The sequence below is a fragment of the Thalassophryne amazonica genome, chromosome 6 (genome assembly GCF_902500255.1).
Source record: "Thalassophryne amazonica chromosome 6, fThaAma1.1, whole genome shotgun sequence".
Classification (NCBI taxonomy): Eukaryota; Metazoa; Chordata; class Actinopteri; order Batrachoidiformes; family Batrachoididae; genus Thalassophryne; species Thalassophryne amazonica.
Window position 1 is genome coordinate 79,794,475 of NC_047108.1, and position 21,400 is coordinate 79,815,874.

Here is a 21,400-nt window from a genome sequence, read left to right on the forward strand (position 1 = left end):
AGCGAAGTTACGATATTCCTCAGAACGACAATATACGCAACATGCATCCAGCAGCATACACGTTGCTGTCATGGACAACTGCCTGTAAAGTTTTTTGGCAAGTTATAACTTTCTAAACAGTGTAATTTGTAATGAAAGCCGCTTCAATTGTGCGGCTCTTTCGGCACCATGTTTATTTTTTTGGAGACAGCAGTAAGCTCTTCCTACTCCTCCAAACGGAGTGTGCATCCAGATTCACTCCAAACAGAGGGGTTTGTAGCCCTCTGCCTTCCCCTCCGCCTCGCTCCAAAAGAGAATTGAGACACCCCTCTGTCTCTCGTGCCCGCGTAAAACGGAGGGGAAGGGCCAAGGGGTGGAATTGAGATTCAGCCTAAGAGTCACTAGGTGTTCACAGGAAACAGTTATTTTTGTTTCTATATTTATTTATGTTCATTGTTAGTTGGTTTTATATTTTCTGTTGTGTTTTGTTTTTATCATGTTCTTTTGTCTCTTTCTCTAAAATTGTATTGTAGCATTATTGTTGCTGTTATTATTAATATATAAATTAAAAAATATTATAATTTGTAATACATTTGACTCTTTTACGACAATAAACGCTGAGCCATTAATTATTATACAGAAAACAAATGCACAAACATGCTGAAATGCCAGCAGCTTAATGTTAACTTTAACATTGAAAACACCATAGACATGCAGATGTGTTAGCATCGGTCCCGTTTTTAGGTTATAAAATACATCTATCAACTGTTTCAGAAGGCCATAAAAGGTCAGTTTAACATAAAAAGGTAAATATTCCTCACAGACATATGCTCTATAGGGTTTTAGTGGGGAAAAATTAAGATAAAGCGAAATAAAATAAATAAAACCAACGAAGCAGCAGCTCGAAGCACTCCTTCATTGGTTCAAGATTCAAAGCAAAGCTCGGTTGATTATATGGACAAAACGAAACATTTGCGGTAAACGCAAAGCTCGGTTGATTATATGGACGAAACATTTGTGGTAAAACAAAGTTATTTAGCAACTAATTGATGACTAAATTAGTTAATAATCAATTTTAATTGATTAACTCGATTAGTTTCAGCTCTACTAAACACCTCCTCCTTCTGTCAGATCCTGTTTAGGATGTGTGTGTGGGGTAGAGTGCCGCCTATGCGCCTGTGCTAATCCATTGTAGAACTGTGCAGGGGTGGGAAGGGTTCCCAGAGATCTTTCAGTATTATTGTTAGAGCAGAATTATGTTTCGCAACATTTATACATTCATTCTAATTATATTCTTTTACAACATGAATTGTATGGACATTAATAACATGCAACACAAAAATGTATTTAATGCCAGTTTTTTTTGTGGGCTCCCCCATGCTCTGGGCCCTGGGTACATAGTACCCTTTACCCCCCCAGTTCGACGCCCCTGACTAGAACATGAACATGCACAGATATAGATGAAGAAAGTGTCTGAGTCTCCTTAACATGAGTGTGAAAGGATGAACTCCACAAATATATCAGGGAACAATGCAGTTTTATTGACCATGTCTATGCTGCTGTTGCTGCTGTTGAGTCACTGTGGCACCATGTGCCTGGTCATTGATCAGTGAGGCCTGCCCTCTGGTGTCGAAAGCAGTAGCCCTCTAGTGTTGAAGCTGTATACATTATCTGTGCTGTACTGAGCCAGTTATATAGGTTTTCACATAGCATTAGTGTGCAAATTTCCCTGCTAATTGGCCTCTGCCACTTTAAGGGGCGGTTTAATCATGTGACTGCTTGCTCTCTGCCGCACTCTGACATGTGCAGTCCATACACGTTGTTAGTGCAAGATGACAAAGTGAGAGCAGACTGCATGCTGTGGCTCCTTTACAATCCTTGCCAATGTTGTGTGTAAATGCCTATGTAAGTATTATTTTGTACCATGGTTCCATGTTTAGTAGTTCACTGTATGGGATAGAAGTTCTGTAGACTTTGTAGGAACTGATTAAAGTATTTTCCATCATTTATTGCTTATTCATGCTGATATGGCCGCCATTATGCATAGAACAGAAGCTCAGTTGCGCAATGTCGTCATTCAGCGGGCTTGGCCGCCCTCTGGTGGCCGATGCCTATAATTACATTTAAAATAATATTTTCAGTACTTAAGCGTTTCAGTCATATTGGTATTTATCTTGCAATTTCATTGGTTTGATTGTATACATAATTTAGTGTTATTAATCGATGATGTTTACTGTTTGCAATCAATCAATTCAATTTATATTCTTTACTGATTACATATATATATATATATATTTATTTATTTATTTTTTTTTTTTTACAGAAAACACGACATGACACTTCAGCCACTTCAGCAGACAAATGGCAATATGTCCCTTCTGAGGAGAACCCGGCTGATGATATCACTGGTGGTAAATCACAGAGAGGCTTATCTAGGCCTAGCCGCTGGATATGTGGACCTAGATTCCTCTATCAGTCTCCAAGTGAATGGCCAGCCAACCCTGCTACAACTCTACCCCAGTCAGAAGAGACACATAATGTGACTTTCTGTGGCAATATTGGGAAAGCTACTCCTGCAGCCCCTGACCCAGCTCAATATAAAACCTGGTCTGAGCTTGTCCATGCCACATACCAGTCCAAACACAGGGTGGCAGCACCTCCAATGACTGCCTCAGACCGGCTAGAGATTGAAGTTGCCATCCTCAAGCGAGCGCAAGCAGACAGCTTCAATGCAGAGATCACTGCTCTGCAGTTAGGTAAACCACTCAGTACTAACAGTCATCTTCTTTCTCTTTCCCCTGAATATGACCAGGTAGTGGGTCTTCCTCATGTTGAGAAAGGCAGTAGAGCTGCAGGATTCAATTCACCCAGTAGTCCTGGCACCTGACCACCCTGTCACTAAGCTGCTGATACAGGACTACGACAGCCATCTGCTCCATCCTGGTCCTGACCGCGTGTTCGCTGAAATAATAAGGACATACTGGATTCTTTGTGGCCGGCAAGCAGTGAAGAAACACCAACACAGCTGTAACGAATGTCAGAAGTGGCGCAGCAAACCTATTGTTCCCCGAATGGCAGACCTTCCTACTTCACGGCCGTAGACAAGAGAAGAGATGGGGTATCATTTTCAAATGCCTCACTACAAGGTGTATACATCTTGACCTTCTGGGTAATTTGGACACAGACTCCTTCTTGCTTGCCCTGCGACACTTTGTGGCCAGAAGAGGAAAGCCATATGAAATTGTTTGTGACCGAGCCACTAATTTTCAGGGTGGAGAGGGAGAGCTGCGCAGAGCCTTTGAGGCGATGGAGCCAGCATTAAAGGAGCAACTAGCCGAACAGAGCATCACCTTCAAATTTAACCCACCTCTTGCACCTCACTTTTGGGGGCATATGGGAGCGGGAAATCAAATCCGTTAAGACTGCTCTCCAAGTCGTCCTGAAAGACTGCTCTTTCTCTGAAGAAGTACTGCTGATTGTACTGATAGAGGTTGAAGGCATTCTTAACTCAAAACCTCTTGGCTATGCATCTTCACACGTTGCTGATCCTGACCCCATTACTCCTAGTAAGTAAGTATTATTTTGTACCATGCCTCCATGTTTAGTAGTTCACTGTATGGGATAGAAGTTCTGTAGACTTTGTAGGAACTGATTTAACTATTTTCCATCATTTATTGCTTAATCATGCTGATATGGCCGCCATTATGCATAGAGCAGAAGCTCAGTAGTGCAATGACGTCATTAGGCGGTCTTGGGCGCCCTCTGGTGGACGCTATCTATAATTACATTTAAAATAATATTTTCAGTAGTTTGTCATATTGGTATTTGCAATTTCATTGGTTTGATTGTATACATAATTTAGTGTTATTAATCGATGATGTTTACTGTTTGCAATCAATATATTCAATTTATATTCTTTACTGATTACATATATATATATTTGTTTTTTGTTTTTTTATAGAAAACCACGACATGACACAACATGACATGACACTTCAGCCAATGTAAACACCACCACTGAGTGAACTGTATACTGTGCCTTGTGTGGATTCATTAAAGATACAAGAAATTCTCCTAGATTCGCTGCAGTCTTTCTAACAGAAGACTTGGGCCAGACAAGTGTACCCCAGCAACATACATTACAAATACATCCTACAATTATTGTTATATTGTTCAGCATTTGTGATGACAAAAATACACAAGAGTCATTCATATGCCATCAAGGAAAGAATATAATGATATTGCGATTTTTAAATCTACAGGAGACATTTTTCAACAGGCCAGTATAAGTGAGATTGACAAATACCTTCATTTGTAGGCCTGATTGTGCAGCAGAGGCAAGGGGAAAAATTTGTTTTGTCCTCAATTTCTTCTACAAAGTATGAAAACAGCAGGTGGCCATATTGTTTCATGCATATTAGGTATGAAGGAGAGAAGATACAGCTTGCAAATAAGAAACTATGAACTCAGCACTTCAAGTAACACAAAGATAAGTGTTTTTATTGCCTTTCTTGAGTAAAAAAAAAAAGCAAGCTTTGGGAAAATGTCAAAAGCTGGGCAACCATTTTGTTTTAGGCAGTAAAGGAGTAGAGATACAGCATGCTAACAACAATATTTTAATTCTGCAGATCAGAATACATAAGAATAGAACTTTTATTTGTTTGTAATGCAAATACAAGTACATTTGTGGGAAATTTGATGAAATGGGCGGGCATTTTGTTTTATGCAAATTAGAAGGTGAAACAGTAAAGATACAGCATGCCAACAGCAATTTTTGAACTCGGCATGTCAAAATACATAAGAATCAGCCTGTTGTCTGCTTTTAACAGAAAATACCTTGGGTAGTCTACTTATCTGAAAATAGAACCGAACCTTCTTTGTATCCTTTATGGCTTCCACTAAATACTAAATATTTGCAGCGATTCCTCGTGTAAGAACCCATTAGTCCATCTGCTTATCTGCAAGGTTAGGTTTTTCTTGCAATGTCAAATGAAACTTTCACACAAACATTTAGATGTTTCCTGAAATCTATTGTGTGTGTGTGTGTGTGTTTTCTAGAATAGTTGTACATAAAAGTTGTGTTGTGCTATAGCAATGTCCACTTCCTGGGTACCTGTGGTCTTAACCACTTATAATGACACCTGAAATAGGCTCCAACTCCCTTGTGACCCTTAATTGGAATAAGCAGTTATAGAAAATGAATGAATTTCTTAATCAAATCTGTTGTCGACATAAGAAATCGTAGACTAATGCTGTTACAGTTACCTCAGGATTCGGAAACCACGACTGGGAATGAAGTCATTCCCCAAAGTAAACGCGTTCCAGTTTCCACATGCCTCAAGTCACAAAAACATTGGACGCCTCCATGTTTTTGAAGTATAGAGTGCTACAAAAATATGCGGCTCACCAAAGAGACCCCCTGGAAGAGAACAAATGGCACAGAAGTTATATTACTGTTTTAATTTAGTGCTCCATTTGTAGCCAGTCATTAACATCTAAGTTAGCCAATATTAGTGGCACCAGTTTATAAACCAGCGCGTTACGTGGCATTTCACACATAAAAATACCATAGAAACATGTCCACTGACAGCAGTAGGGCAGTACTGTATGCATGATATATAAAAGTACAGCTGACACTACTGCTGATGCTCGGAGCAGCCATCTTGGATTGTGAACATGGGGGGTACCACATACGAGTACAGTTGACAAGTTGGAAGTCTGGCATTTCTGGGGGCATAACAGGAAAATTCCAGCATCCAAGTACAACTGCAATGCACTACATTATATAATATTAAGTAATTTTAGACATATATTTATGGTTAATAAATCAGATTTTTTTTTATGAGTCGACAGACTAATGACACTGTCCCAAATGACCAAACATCACTAAAAATTACTTTTGTGTTTTGTGTCAACAATAAAAAGAATTTAAAAAAATGGCGAGCTATGTTTGGAGTAAAATCCTGTCATAATATAAAAACTAATTCTAACATAAAGCGTTGTTTGAATAAATCCGTCTTTAGAATATCTTACACCTCTTATGAACTGAACATCATATTGACCTTTATTACATAAACACAGGGAATGTCACTACACCATGTAAAGAGGCTTCATCCAGTCTGTGGATTCAAACCGTCAACCTTCTTGAGGCAAGAGTGATAATCAGCAAGGTATTTCACCATATCTAATTTTCTGTCTTTAGTGTGTTTGTCTTCCAAACAGAAGGATGCCAGTTGAAGGCCAGCTGTGCCACATTCCCTGTATACATCTCAAGATGCATCAGCAAGGCTACCCGGTGTAAAGCCTGTGACAAAACAGCATGTGGTTAATACCAAAGCTGCTAAAAAGTAGCCAAAAGATGGATCAGTTGATAGTTTTCTGTGTTTAACAAACCCTTACTGCATTGATTATGAGATAAATGCAGCTAAATTTGTGGCAAAATGTATCAGCAAAAATAACAAAATAGATTACATTTATTGTATGCCATTTTAAAATATATATTTCTGTTCCTGTTCCTGTTTTTTTTTTTGTTTTGTTTTCTTGTGGCAATAGAAACAAGATTTTCTGTACTGCATGATGTCAATGCAATTAAAAAAAAAAAAATCACACACATTTGACGTTTTTGTTGTTTTTGTTTTAAGTAAGTGCTGAGACTGAGCTCATTTGAATTCATAATGCCAGATCTAGTTGATTGTTCACTAAACCCAACTCAAGCAAGCTGTATTCTACCCATGGAGCTGTATATGAGAACTTAGTTCTGTATATGGAAACTTCTAAGTTCTGTAAAGAGGCTGTAAAGTTCTTACAACCCCTGGCAAAAATTATGGAATCACCGGCCTCGGAGGATGTTCATTCACTTGTTTAATTTTGTGGAAAAAAAGCAGATCACAGACATGACACAAAGCTAAAGTCATTTCAAATGGCATCTTCCTGGCTTTAAGAAACACTATAAGAAATCAGGAAAAAAAAATTGTGGCAGTCAGTAACGGTTACTTTTTTAGACCAAGCAGAGGGAAAAAAAAAAAATATGGAATCACTCAATTCTGATGATTCTACTATGGAACAACACTGCCATCTTGTGGGCATTTCAACTGATGGCTCATATGATTCAAGATTGGCTTTATTGTCATTGTATACGTAGGACAGCAGAACATCGAAATTACTTTAGCACTCCGACCTGCAAGACATTACTAAAGTGGAAACTGCTGTACACGTAAGAAAACAAAAAATAGTGGTGCGTGAACAAAACTGTTATATGATGATTTTAATGTGGCAATAATACAACTTTAAATATTGTTTTGTTCTGAGACAAAGTAAAGCCATACAAATGTTGAATTGAATACAATCTCAAATCAGAAAATGCTGGGACTGAAAGTAAAATGCAAAAAACAAACAAAACAAATAATAATAATAAAAAAAAACACTGAAACCTTTCACTTATATTTGGTGTAAAAGCACGCTGAAATTATTTATCCTGAAAGTGCTATAAAGTTGTTGATAGTATTATTACTGTTGTCGTCCGCTGATAATCATGACCGATGACGTGTCACAACACAGCGGCACGTACATTCCGCAACCGTATATTTTAAGAATATGTTTTATTTTAAGATACATTGTGAAAACTCTGAGACTAGACGTAAGATGAGGGTTTTTTGTTTTTGTTTTTAAGCGCATTTCGCCTCAATTTAGGCTCCGCCTTCTTTGACAAAAAAGGAACGGAGTGTCAAGCTACCTGCAAATACCAACGACAATATCGGAAAACTGAGTTAGGAAAATAAAATAATGAGAAGAAGAAGAATACTTACAAAAATAAATTCTGGTTTCAATGTTGATTTTTTTTTTAAATTGGTGTTGAGGAAGAGCAGCATGCTATTTAAACGAAGAAAAATCCACAGTATTTCAAACTTTGCTTTAAAATAATAAGAGGGTCAGGGAATCTGAAGTGTGAAAGATACACTGGTTTAATACGTTTCTTGGACACTGTTGGAAAACCATGTATTGATAATAGTATTGGAAGCTGACAAGAGATTCAGTTCCTTAAATGAAACATACATTTCCACTCGCCAGTGAATGCCTTTAATTAAATTACAGTCAATAATATTGGGGACATGGGGGTGATCAAAGTAATATTGTTAAGCACATCAGATATGTTTATTTTCATTTTGGTACAAGTGTTTGGTTTCAAATTTTCCAAAATGAGACCACTTATAGATATAATATCACAACACTATTTCCAGGTGAGTTGTAAATTCAATTAAAATTTAATTATGGACCATGTCTCTGAAGGAGAAAATCCTTTACACCACAATAAACATCAATACATATCAATATTGTATGAATATGGTTTGAACATTATGAGAATATAAAAGGTTGTGTGTGTGTGTGATAAAGCATATCATCATTCATATTAAATGTAAGCAGTTTTATTTGGGCAATGAAGGATTTTTTGCAAAGGGATGCTTGTATCTTACAGTCATGAATAGTTTATGATTTTCACAAATGTAGAGTTTTTTGTGATGGTCATTGGCACTGGACATAATCAGTCTCCTTTATTTTTAAATGCAGGGATATTTTGAAGCAAAAGCCAGCAAACCAGACAGTCAAAGTCAGGCCAGGTGGGTCAGGATGTACACTCAGGGAAGGTAGGTGGAAAGTCTCAAAAGGCCTCACTATCGTTGTTGTATATCTGGAGACTCCCAAAGATTGTCATAAGTACTCTCCAAGACACTGTGAGAAAATGTTTGAAAACTCCTGAATGTTATCTTGAGGATTTCCAAGATGTCGTTACTGTGCACACATGATGTTGTAATGTCCCTCTGACAGAGACCACTACATCTGGCATGGTGGCTGCCCATCCAGCTCCAGTGGCACCACCACGACCAGGCCCTCAGCTGGTGTAAACAGCAGCCAACAAGAACTGACACATTCTGTAGCGTATAAGTAACATGAACATTTTGCTGAACAGAATAAACAAAAATATGTAACAATAACAACAATGGCCTTTATTTTGTTCTACTTGAATATTGAACAGTTACATTTATTTATTTTTCAATTAACTTTTCCAGGAGAGAGAACAGCCTGTCCAACCTCTCCCTGCTCGCCTGCGCCCTCCTCTCCTCCATCTCCCTCTGCAGCTTCATGTCCTCTCTGATCAGGTCTAGAAGCTCAGCCTTCTCTCGCTCCCTCTTTCTCACCGGTCTGCAGCACAGGATGTCATCCTTGTTATCTTCCTCCTGGTCGCTCACTGCTGTACTTGGCCCTGGGGTGTCATCAGGGATTGAGGATATTATCACCGAGGGGGTGGTAGAAGGTCTCTGCCTCAGCACCTCATCCATGAGGACAAACCAGGGCCAAGTGGCAGCGTTGGGCTTCCCAGAGACACCCTCTCCTGCCTCTGGGTACTTGCAGTCCTAAGGCACAGGAAGCGAAACATGGTACTCAAACACAGCAGTAAAATTGTCAGGAAATGTGGGTTTATTAACAATTACATTTAAAACAAATATAATTTCAATCTGAAAGCCATATGTAATGTTAATGTTATCGCATTTAAATGATGCTTTTATCTAAAGCAGCATTTATCAATCTTTTTCAGATCAAGAACCACTTAACAAAAGAAATCTTGTGCACCACCTTACACCTGAAATATCCAAAAACAATCGATACAACATATTACCACAGTATAATGCCGTCTGTTAGACTTTGGAGTTGTTTCTATATATTTTAATAGGATCTTAATTTAAAATGTAATATTTTAACAATATACTCATGGACCACTAGGGGTCACTCATGAACAACCAGTGGTCTGTGGAGCACTCTGAGAAAGGCTGAGCCAAAGCAACACACATACCAGGAAAACAAATGAATAAGAGTATAAATTTAGTCAAACAACTGATAATTAAGTCAAATCTTCTGGCCAAATTTCACACATACCCACTTTAGTAAACAAAGCATAGAAGCCATATTACTAAAGTGTGTGATCTATTTCTATCTTGCCCTTAAAGGTAAATTAGCAGTTTTAAGTAGTGTTACAGCAGCACACCAGGTCCACTTTGTTTCATGGATGATACCCATGGGATGGAAAAGTGGAAACAGCAAATTTGTCGAATACACGAGTGGAAACAATGCACACCGCACATCACATTTGTGTCCTACATACATTTACAACAGAACTGCACAATCCCAAAGGATGTGCTGAGTGAACTAAATGAGTACATTAGAATTATTATTTTGACATTTATCTGTTACATATCGAATTAAACCCAGTCAAATATTTGATAATGTCTCTGTCTGTATCCCCTGTGTGTTGCACGGCCATACAAATTTTGCTCATCTTTCTATATGATACTCGTTAATATCTGTATACATGCAAGGGGCCATTTGCTTGTTGCCGATGTTTCCCAAACATTTAACAGTTATAACAGATCGGGAATTGTCAACTGATAACACAACTTCAAACAACAGTAAAGACTTACTTAACAGTCTCCCAATTGTCTTCTTTAGTTTGTCCTATGGGGGCATTTTGTAGAGTGAGTGGAGAAGCTAGGGCCACAGATTCTTTCTTCCGCTTCCCACCTATTTTGTAGCCTTTTTTTTTTTTTGCAAAATTTCCATCGCTCAATCACTTTCCATTGACCAAAATATTCAATATTTACATTGCTGTCAGCCCTTATAGTGTGTTTTGGGTAGTTGTGAACTTTGACCTGGCCCAGTGCGCACAGCATGTACTGAGATGCTGACTTGGCTTATTATCGGCTACAATTACTAATGACAATAGCAATGACAATATGACATTTTTAAAAATACATGACTGAATTAATAAACAAAGTAAACAGATTGATAATACAAGAATAATAATACATACGTTGTACTTTTTTTTTAGGTTGAACCATTTTTTCTTTGCTTGTAGAGGAGTGACATTCTTCTGCAGGCCCAATTTTTTAAGAATTGTCCTAATCACCAAGAACACACACAAAAAAAGAAAAACACATCTCAGTAAATACCATTTCCACACAGGTGTGTACACTTGAAGGGAGGAAAGTGTGCAAGAAAATACAGTTATTAGACTCATCAACACTCCTTGCCCATATTGACACAAGACCCTGGACTTGGTTGTACTATAGCTCTTTATTGGTCAACCTGGAATAAGCTACATCTATCCCACCTGTAACAATTATCACAATGTTCTGTGACAATATAATGCATTATTGTTACAAGACTTGTATAGAATTAGTTCTAATGTAACCGCAAACATTTTTTAAAAAGGGGGGATTTTTGTTAACTTACCTCCAACCCATACAGGCTGAAAATTTGGCCCCTGTGAACAGGTGTTCGCTTTCCCCCCTCAACTTTATAAATTCAGCTGTCAGCTCCTTACTCCCTAAAACAAAAGGAAAGTTAATATGACAGCAAACACAGAAACGTCTTGTCCACTGTTGCACATCACCATTACTGATTAATATTAGGGCACTTTCCCCACTATTACACAAATTATCAATAAATTTGTAACCAGTTTTGTAATTTTCTGCCAATATTGCTGAAAATGTTGCCCAATATTGTCACCAACCAAAAGCTGCTAATTAGAGGTGGGCGAAACCGGGAATTTTGGTATTGAGCCCATACCAACTAAATACAGGCCCAGTATCGCCAATATCGATACCAATACCGATACTTTTTATATTTAAGCTTCATAGATCCAAAGGATCCAAAAGACCCAGGATAGAATTTCACCAAACATTGTACGTGACAACAAAATACTTTATCACAATCAACATTTTTGTTTTAAAAAATATCACTCAACAACACTATTTCCAGCTGACAAACCACAATACAACAAAATTAACACACCACAACAAAATAGGCTGGCGCCGCTGAGCTACGTGATGGCGCAACAACAAAAGACCAGAGGGGGGAGGATGCGCTGCACTGTGTTGTGTGACACAGCGCAGCGCTGCTCTTACAGACAGAGAGAAGACTTTGATGAATCTGCGTGCACAGCAGTCAGTGCGTGCGGGAGAGAAAAAAGCTTGAGTATCGATCTTTTTACACGAGGATTGTTCAATATCAATACCAGCGTTGGTATCGATAGCATCGATATTAGGATCGATCCGCCCACCTCTACTGCTAATGTGGACAAAATAACACGTTAATATGGTAATAACATCACATTTGATCTACGTATCCCTCTTTCTAGCAACGACACAATGGACGGAGCACGCCAAAAATAAGTGATTTGACGATAATATGGACATGACCTATAAATAATTTTGGTAAGATACTTGTGTGAAGGTGAAGGTATTTAGTAGAATGAGTATTTAGGCTGAATGAAGACAACTGATCTGCATAACTTTAGTAACGCTTTGTGTTCTGCCAAATTAATGTTAGTAATGTTAAAATGACTGACAGCTAAAATCAATGATATAACAAAGGCTGTGTCCCAATTCATGGGCCGCATGCTTCAAAGGCTGCATTCATCAATTACATGCATTATAATGGCATGACTAGGATGTTTTTATATACATACATCTTGCACTGAAAGCCACCTCTCTGAGATCTTGTGGGATTTGAAACCTTAATTTGCCCTACTGAGATATCCTATAATCCCTTGGTCACCAGAGAGTTTCTGCAACCAAAGCAACATAGAAAAACCACATCCCGACAATTGCAAATGAACATCAAGACCAAATGTAAATTTGTGACCAAAATGTAAATTTTATGCCTTTCATAACATTTATAAGAGACTGCATGCATGAGACTCTGAAAACTTGCTAAAACAAATATTCCGTGTCTGCTACGTTTAACCCGTGTAGAACTTCATAAACAAAAACCGAATTTCAGACATCATATATATATATATATATATATATATATATATATATATATATATATATTACTCTGGAACAAACAGGACAAACAGTGTTGTCAGGGACAGGAAGCAGCGCATTAAAGAACAAACTTCACTTTCACCCAGAACGACACGAACAGGAAGAAATCGCGGCTCACAGCGATTCCCACTGAAAGTAACGGAGAAATCACTTGAGATTCGCGCATGTTTACATCAAACAAACACAATAACAACATTTTAAAACCTAGATAATGTATTCACGAGAGTTTTAAGCACAATATACAAAGAGATTTACCTTGCGATGTTGATGCTGTTGTCCGTGTGAAGCAATTAAACTGCAGCCTGATCAGAGCATCTCAATGTATTTCTCAATGTTATTGACATCTCGCTGAGTGCCGACCTCTCTCAAATTTTGCGAGATTTGAAACCTCAATAAGGTGAATAGACTGTCAGCTATGTAAGGCAATGGGTATGGAGTCTCGCCTGTCATTATTTGTACACTGTAGACAGGTTGAGATAAGCTCAAGACGCAACTGCAAAATGCTCTGTGGGATAGGGTGTCTCATTTAAAAACGGTTGGTTTGTCTCCATGGTCTTGATAGGTCAGATCTTGGTAGAACACAACCTTTGAAGCAGCCCTTTAATTGAGACCAAATCATATTTTAGCAAAAAAAAAGTGAAGCTTTACTTACATTTAAAGACATACTTGTCGGTGGCCACCTGGTCGGATGCCTCCTCTTCTTTTTTCACCATTTTGTCTTGTAAAAAAAAAAAAGAGCAGTGTGTCTTGAAATGATTTGGACTGCAAAGGATGCACGTATTGTATCCTTCGTTTTAGGGAGAAAGAAAGCTGCATTCGTCGGCCTCATTCAGCCTGGTCGCGCCGATATGACGCATCCGGTCGACAAATGCAGTCTTTGAAGGAGGCGGCCCCTCGACGAACTTTTATTCTGAAAGCCAGGAACGGAAGCAGCACTATGACGTATCTGGTGCAGAAACAACCCGGGTATTTTTCGCCGCTTCTGTGTCGTCTTGTGTGCAGATTTGATTCGTTCAGTTAGTCTGGTGACTGAGAAAAACACTAACGACAGCAGGTTTGAGGCTCTCCTCTGTGCGGACAGAAGTTACCAGAATAGTCGCGGTGCTCGGCTCGACATGGCCAGTCGGAAGCGGCCGCTCGAAGTGGCTGAAAACAGCTTCAGGACGCCGGAGAAAAGAGTGTCTGATGTCCCGCAGTCAGACTCGGACTACGGTCGGTGGGGAGTGGAGGAAACCTGCCAGTTTCTGCGGAGAGAAGGTCTCCAGCAATGGGAGGATAAATTTCGAGGTTGGTTTTGTGAACGGTTTCCTGTGGTAGCTGATATAGTTATATTTGAGAAATGAGAAGACTGATTTAACTACAAATGCGGTGTCTGCTTTTGTGTTCTGGTCCAGAACAAAAAATCACCGGTGTCGGGGTGCGATATGTCACAGAAGCTCACCTGGAGAAGATGGGTGTCAAGTAAGTGAAGCAGTCGATTCTACGATTCTCGTAATTCTCGTAATTTGACTTCAAGTCATAGTGAAACGGTCTGGGCGCAGTGGCGGCTCCAGAGATTTATTTTTTTTTGCAGGGACTGTGGGGGTGCGGGGTATTTTGATGAGGGTACTATTAAATAAGGACTTGTGTGCAACACCTCTGACACATTCACAGGCACATGCACATATTTGCCCTATTGAGGTTTCAAATCCTGCAAAATCTCGCAAAATTTCAGACAGGTTGACACTCTGCAAGATGTCATTAACATTGAGAACTGCATTGAGCCAGTCTGATAAGGCTGCAATTTAGCCGCTGCACACGGACAACATTAACATTGCAACATAAAACTTCATGTATTGTGCCTAAAACTCTTGTGGGTTTTTAGACGTTGCTGTTGTTTGTTTTATGTTAAATGGTAAATGCAGTCCATTTTTTACAATGGACTGCATTTATATAGCGCTTTTCCATCGGCAGCATACACTCAAAGCGCTTTACAAATAATGCCTCATATTCACACATTCACCCCGATGTGAGGGTGCTGCCATACAAGGCGCTCACTACACACCGGGAGCAATAGGGGATTAAAGACCTTGCCCAAGGGACCTTAGTGATTTTCCATTCAGGCTGGGATTTGAGTAGAGGATCTTATGGTCTCAAGTCCAGCGCCTTAACCACTAGACCATCACCTCACATGAGAAGCTCAGGTTGTTTCTTAGTTATCTTCAGTGGGAATCGCTGTGAGCCACGATCACTTCCTGTTCATGCCATTCTGGGGGAAAGGGAAGTTTGCTGTTTTATTTATTTATTTATATATATATATATATATATATATATATATATATATATAAGCTGTGTCCAATTTGGTTTGCGTTTATGAAGTTCCACACAGGTTAAACATAGCATAAAGGCAATATTTGAGGGAAGGAATGCGACCGTCCTTGTCGGAGTCCCAAGATTATATTCTGTCTATCTATCTATACTTAACAGATTCCATATTGTTCTCCACTTCATGATGTAAACAATCCACACTGGCACACAGAGTGCATTAATTTATTCCACATGGTCTGTATTAATTAAGTTTTTGTGTAGTACTGAATAAATTCAGCTTTGAATAAAATTCCATTCAAGGTGGTTTCTAAATGTTCAGATTTCATACACAGGCATGACGCTTTATACCAGTTTGTTGTCCAAAAGTCATGGAAAAAGTAACAAGAATAACCAAATTAAGTTTAATTATGGAAGGAAATGTTGTCTCCCTTCATCCTCCGTCTGTGGCTTTACCAACATGCACAGCTTTCCAGCATTTTGCACCTGTTTCTTGATGAGACTCATTGAGTGTCAGTGCGCACTGCCCACTGAGTTGCCCTGATCTAAAATGGTGACCACGCCTCCTTTCCAGGACACAGCTCAGTGCCACTGTGGACTCTAGTACTTATGTTATCTTAGTATGTAGGCACTCCAAGGACTAGGGGAGGCTGCCCCCTGACTTAGAATAACTTTTTAGACCTTTTGGAATTTTCATGAGACAACCGCAAGAATATAACTCAGATATACTATATTACACATCCTAATTGTTTTGTGTAACAGGCTTCCTCACTGCACTGACTTGTGGTTGCTTGTCTACATTAGAAAATGTTTAAATAAAATATACAACTTCCCATAAACCACATCAGAATGAACCATTTATAGACTTGTTTTATGTCGTGATGTGAAAGCAGTTTTGTTTTATTGTTCCTCAGTCAATTTAGACATTTTTGTAAATATTCAGATTGTGCAAAATTGTGTACTTTACATTCATTTCTCAACATATTTTAAATTCTGTGCTTAAAATTCAAGGGAGCACTAAGTCTGACCAGGGCTATAAAACAGCCAACAATTTTGTAAAAGGAAGGAAAACCACATGCCTCTCAACTGTTTTTCTGACTTGCACATTTTTTTTTTCTTTTCCCCTCTTTGACTTTATTTTATGTAGACTCCTTGGTGACCGCCTTCATATCCTACACAGTCTGAGGAAGCTCTGGCAGATAGAAGCTGAGTCAAACAAGGTAGTAACGCCATCACCTTGACTTTCAGGGTTAAACAAGGAAGAAAGACACAACTTGAGAAAGGAAAACAGCCCGTGGCATAAACTGAAGTTTGAAAGATACCAGATTTAGTCTATGGACCAGTTAGGAAAGAGTTTTCGCTCCGCAGTAGGAAATAAGCACTTTGAGCTGGAGAAACATTAAAGGGGCATTGAAATGGGGGGGGGTTTCATGGTTGAGACTTGCTATGATGTTCCATGGCACGTTTCATTGATGAAACCACCCAGATGCGTGACTAATGTATGAGTTGGTGTAATTGCGACATGTGGATTGTTTTTGTAATCATACATCAACTTCCAGTCCTGAAAAATGAAGCAAAAACTCACGTGCTTGCAACTCTTGAGGCTGGCTTAGGAAAGCAAGTCAGTCCTGTTTACACCCTGGTACAAGGAAAAGCATTTTTAAGGGCTTTATCTCACAAATCTCTTCAGGCTTCAGATACAATGGAGGCTGGAAAAAAATATTCTGCAATGAAACTGTTTCACCCATGAGTGTTTTTCTCTTGCATAGTTATGTTTCTCTGCCCCAACCTCCCGTCACCTGGCAGACTTGACAGCTGAATGCGCCAAGTGAGCATAGCGTAACCAGTAGCTTGGTAATCATTTTTCAGTACTTATTTATTTATGCTTTACTTTTAAATATTATTTATGTATAATTGTATGCACAGGCCCCACAATTCTCCTTTTGTCCCTTTTTTTTTTTTTTTTTTTTTTTTTTTTAATCTATCAACTGTTTTGTCTTTGGAAAAAAAAATAATGCATTGACTTATGAGATTGTTTGGGCAATGAAGGATCCACCTGATGTATTTTTTATTTGCGGGGGAAAGAAGGCTCTGACCATTGGCTGCTTCACATGCAGCCTTTGAAACTGGTCTAGTTGCCCTACTTAGAACATAAATGGCCAATGATTACAGCCTTACAAGCGTGCAGCCGCTGACTTGAGAAACTGCCTATTACTAATTTGCCTGTTATTGACAAGTGTCAAGTTTTACACAACTTACTAGTTTAAGGTGTCTTAAGCTGCAGCATTTTTCAAGTTAATTGTACTTGTGGACCATCAAAGAAATCTGTGTTCTGGTATTTTTAGTATGAAATTTTAGTGTTACTGAATTTGTATGCAACGTCTCTGATAGTGCCACAGATATCAAGGCTATCGTTGTTATGGCAACTGCTCAAACTACAAAAATATACATTAGTCAATCTCCAGAATTCAGGTTACTTAGCTATTTTAGTAATAATTTCAAGATAAGTGGGTGTGTTCAAACTTCATTCATCCCACCCAGGTCGTATTGGCTGGGAATTAGGCAGAGTCAGGCGATGCCAAAATTGCAACATTTAGAGCTGCCCCAGTTCAGCTTCAGACTCACTCTTCAGAAAACTGATGGATAACTACAGAAGGTTTGCCAACTGTTTTTGCAGTCTATGAATAAAGCTGTTTTTTCCATTCCATTTCCATCAGGTCTTTAATGATCCCATCCATGGACACATAGAGCTACACCCTCTTCTCATCCGAATCATAGACACACCTCAGTTCCAGAGATTGCGAAACATCAAGCAGCTTGGTGGGACCTACTTTGTTTTTCCTGGAGCATCCCACAACCGCTTTGAACACAGCATTGGGTACGCCCTTATTTTTATTTTTATATATATATATATATATATATATATATATATATATATATACGAGGGCTGTCAATAAAGTAACGGTCCTTTTTATTTTTTTCAAAAACTATATGGATTTCATTCATATGTTTTTACGTCAGACATGCTTGAACCCTCGTGCGCATGCGTGAGTTTTTCCACGCCTGTCGGTGACGTCATTCGCCTGTGAGCACTCCTTGTGGGAGGAGTCGTCCAGCCCCTCGTCGGAATTCCTTTGTCTGAGAAGTTGCTGAGAGACTGGCGCTTTGTTTGATCAAAATTTTTTCTAAACCTGTGAGACACATCGAAGTGGACACGGTTCGAAAAATTAAGCTGGTTTTCAGTGAAAATTTTAACGGCTGATGAGAGATTTTGAGGTGAGACTGTCGCTTTAAGGACTTCCCACGGTGCGAGACGTCGCTCAGCGCTCTCAGCCGTCATCGTCAGCCCTGTTTCAAGCTGAAATCCTCCACATTTCAGGCTCTATTGATCCAGGACGTCGTGAGAGAACAGAGAAGTTTCAGAAGAAGTCAGTTTCAGCATTTTATCCGGATATTCCACTGTTAAAGGAGATTTTTTTAATGAAAGACGTGCGGACGGGTCCGCGCGTCGGGACGCAGCCGACGCGGTGCGGCGGCACAGGAAAAACACCTCCGTGTTGATAACCATTTGTAAAATCCAGGCGGCTTTTGATGGCTTTCAGTGGAGTGAGTATATGAGAAATTGTTTAACAGGCAGGACATGTTCCAACTTGTCCTTAAGGCTTTCAACAGAGGTGTTTTTCCTGTGGCGGAGCGTCGCGGCGGCTGCGTCCCGACGCGCGGACCCGTCCGCACGTCTTTCATTAAAAAAATCTCCTTTAACAGTGGAATATCCGGATAAAATGCTGAAACCGACTTCTTCTGAAACTTCTCTGTTCTCTCACGACGTCCTGGATCAATAGAACCTGAAATGTGGAGGTTTTCAGCTTGAACAGGCTGATGACGCCGCCTGAGAGCGCTGAGCGACGTCTCGCACCGTGAAAAGTCCTTAAAGCGACAGAATCACCTCAAAATCTCTCATCAGCTGTTAAAATTTTCACTGAAAACCAGCTTAATTTTTCGAACCGTGTCCACTTCGATGTGTCTCACAGGTTTAGAAAAAATTTTGATCAAACAAAGCGCCAGTCTCTCAGCAACTTCTCAGACAAAGGAATTCCGACGAGGGGCTGGACGACTCCTCCCACAAGGAGTGCTCACAGGCGAATGACGTCACCGACAGGCGTGGAAAAACTCACGCATGCGCACGAGGGTTCAAGCATGTCTGACGTAAAAACATATGAATGAAATCCATATAGTTTTTGAAAAAAATAAAAAGGACCGTAACTTTATTGACAGCCCTCGTATAATTGTCATGAAGCAACATTGGCTTGAGTACTACATATATTTAAAGAGTTGAAACCACAGGGGAATTATTCAATTTTTTTTAGGCAGGGAGAATAAAATGTCATGACAGCAGAACATTTTCTAAAATAAAACGTCAGTTGTTAAGATCAAACAAGAGGTTTAGATCTTCTGTCCTCTGACAAGTCATGGCTTAGTTGTAGAGGGTTTAATTTTAGACATGAATGCAATTCTGTATCATTGTCATCAATTAATAGATGAGTTTGAACCTAATAACTCATTAGTTTTAAAATAGGAAGAAGATGTTATTGCACTGATGTGTGTGTGTGTGTGTGCGTGTGCGTGCGCTGGTACAGGGTGGGGTACTTGGCTGGTCGACTTGTCCAAGCTCTCAACGTGAGGCAGCCAGAACTCCTAATCTCTCAACGAGACATCCTCTGTGTGCAGATCGCTGGTCTTTGTCATGACCTGGGTGAGTCTTTTTGATGACGTCATCCAGAGCTCAGAACCTGCAAAGGCTACAGCAACACATTTAGCACATAATTCCAAACTCACCATGGCTATTCAGATCTGAAAAACTACAGTGATCAACCTGATGGTTTGCGCTATAAGAATCATGTTTACCTTTTGGCTAAAAACGTCTGAACTGTGAGTCACATAATCAAAGTTCTTACTTACCTGTATTCCATGGGTGTTTCTGCATCTAAACACATAGGCCCCTCCTGTTTCTGTTGGAAACATTTTCAGCCATTATGACTTTTTTGAAAAACAGTCTTTGCTACTCCTCCTACAGGTTTTGCTCAGTCTTAACAAAACGTTGTATGTATAATGTTTTAACGCAGCCACACAAATGTTACCCAATGGATTGACATTTTTCTGTTTTGCTACTGTTGGTTGCCAAAGTTGAGTTTGTGTGTGTGGCTTGTTTGACTAAATCTGGTATAGTATATGAATGAATTTCTCTTTTGACATCAAACTTGGTGGACACGGTCATGATGGACCTGTGCCAAAAAAATTGATACATGAAACGACCTGGTGGAGGCACCGCCACAACCACCACAATAGTCTTTTGGCAATAACTACTGAACCTACATCGTAGAATCATGGTTCTTTGTCTCTAGTACTCCATGTGCTCAGATGCACCTCGCCATTGTCCATGTTGTAGCTTTGCCGACATTTTGAATTGTTTTTCACTAAAACAGTTTTTTGCTCAGAGACTGTAAATGTGACAGCAGTAAAACTTGCCATGGCGCTTCCACATTGCACCCACTAAAAAAGTTACACTTGTGTACCACATGATGCCATTATAATAACCTGCCATTATAATAACCACTTCTGCATTTTGGCTTTAACTCTTGTACCATAGTAAGTAAGTCCCTTCAGTTGGTCCCTTGTTTTCACTCTGGGTCACCACAGGAGATCCAGGGTAGATCTACATGTTGATTTGGGACAAGTTTTGAGCTGGATGCCCTTCCTGATGCAACTCCATATTCCATGGAGAATGGGCAGGGGTGGGGTTTCAACCGAGAGCCTTCAGTAACGCTTATACCATAAGACATGAAATCGATATCTTGATTCCTTCGAGTGTTCTTGATTTAATCACATCGGCCTCACCCACTTTTGTCTGGAACATTTTCTGGCATTCCAAATTGGTTGAAATGTCTTTTTTCACTACTCCTCCAACAATTTTTAACTCAGTCTTCACCAAAGGCAGCACATACAATGTTTAAACTGAACTACACAAAAGTTATCAAATGGGTTTTTGATAACTTTCCCTGTTTTGCTACAATTGTCTCCAAAATTTGGATGGGTGTGGCTTATTTCACTAATTCTGCTATAACTCATAAATTAATTACTCTTAATTGGTGAACATGATCAATATAGTTGTATACAAAAACTAATGGGGGGGACTGTAACCACCATAAGAGGCTTTTGGTAATTGGGCAGCGCAGTGT

The 21,400-nt window shown here is 39.4% G+C and overlaps 2 protein-coding genes and 1 long non-coding RNA gene across 3 annotated transcripts in view; 2 read left to right on the top strand and 1 right to left on the bottom strand.

The window, feature by feature from the left end:
- Window positions 1–1,664: 1,664 nt before the first annotated feature.
- LOC117512490 lies at window positions 1,665–6,425 on the top strand. The gene is made up of 2 exons (XR_004561305.1): window positions 1,665–1,884; window positions 2,303–6,425. It is a non-coding gene; the product is annotated as an uncharacterized LOC117512490 (long non-coding RNA).
- Window positions 6,426–8,496: 2,071 nt separating this feature from the next.
- On the bottom strand, window positions 8,497–13,770 carry LOC117512489. The gene is made up of 4 exons (XM_034172577.1): window positions 13,513–13,770; window positions 11,263–11,356; window positions 10,841–10,928; window positions 8,497–9,389 (listed from the first exon to the last, which is right to left on the bottom strand). Exons 1-4 carry the CDS (start codon window positions 13,571–13,573, stop codon window positions 9,021–9,023), a joined length of 612 nt encoding a protein of 203 aa, XP_034028468.1. The 5' UTR covers window positions 13,574–13,770; the 3' UTR covers window positions 8,497–9,020.
- A 63-nt stretch (window positions 13,771–13,833) lies between these two features.
- Window positions 13,834–21,400, top strand: part of samhd1 (SAM domain and HD domain 1) — a 29,957-nt gene continuing 22,390 nt past the window's right edge. Inside the window, exons 1-5 of the mRNA XM_034172576.1 lie at window positions 13,834–14,147; window positions 14,255–14,321; window positions 16,312–16,384; window positions 17,882–18,042; window positions 19,802–19,917. Coding sequence (XP_034028467.1) covers window positions 13,976–14,147; window positions 14,255–14,321; window positions 16,312–16,384; window positions 17,882–18,042; window positions 19,802–19,917 — 589 coding nt within the window. The 5' untranslated portion in view covers window positions 13,834–13,975. The remainder of the gene's footprint in view (window positions 14,148–14,254; window positions 14,322–16,311; window positions 16,385–17,881; window positions 18,043–19,801; window positions 19,918–21,400) is intronic.

Bases quoted from the DNA above. Each gene is read 5' to 3' on its own strand.
- LOC117512489 (XM_034172577.1), bottom strand. From the start codon at position 13,573: ATGGTGAAAAAAGAAGAGGAGGCATCCGACCAGGTGGCCACCGACAAG. The intron at 11,357-13,512 runs GTAAGTAAAGCT...CTTTTGTTTTAG, and splicing joins CGACAAGTATGTCTTTAAAT to GGAGTAAGGAGCTGACAGCT. The intron at 10,929-11,262 runs GTAAGTTAACAA...CTTGGTGATTAG, and splicing joins TCAGCCTGTATGGGTTGGAG to GACAATTCTTAAAAAATTGG.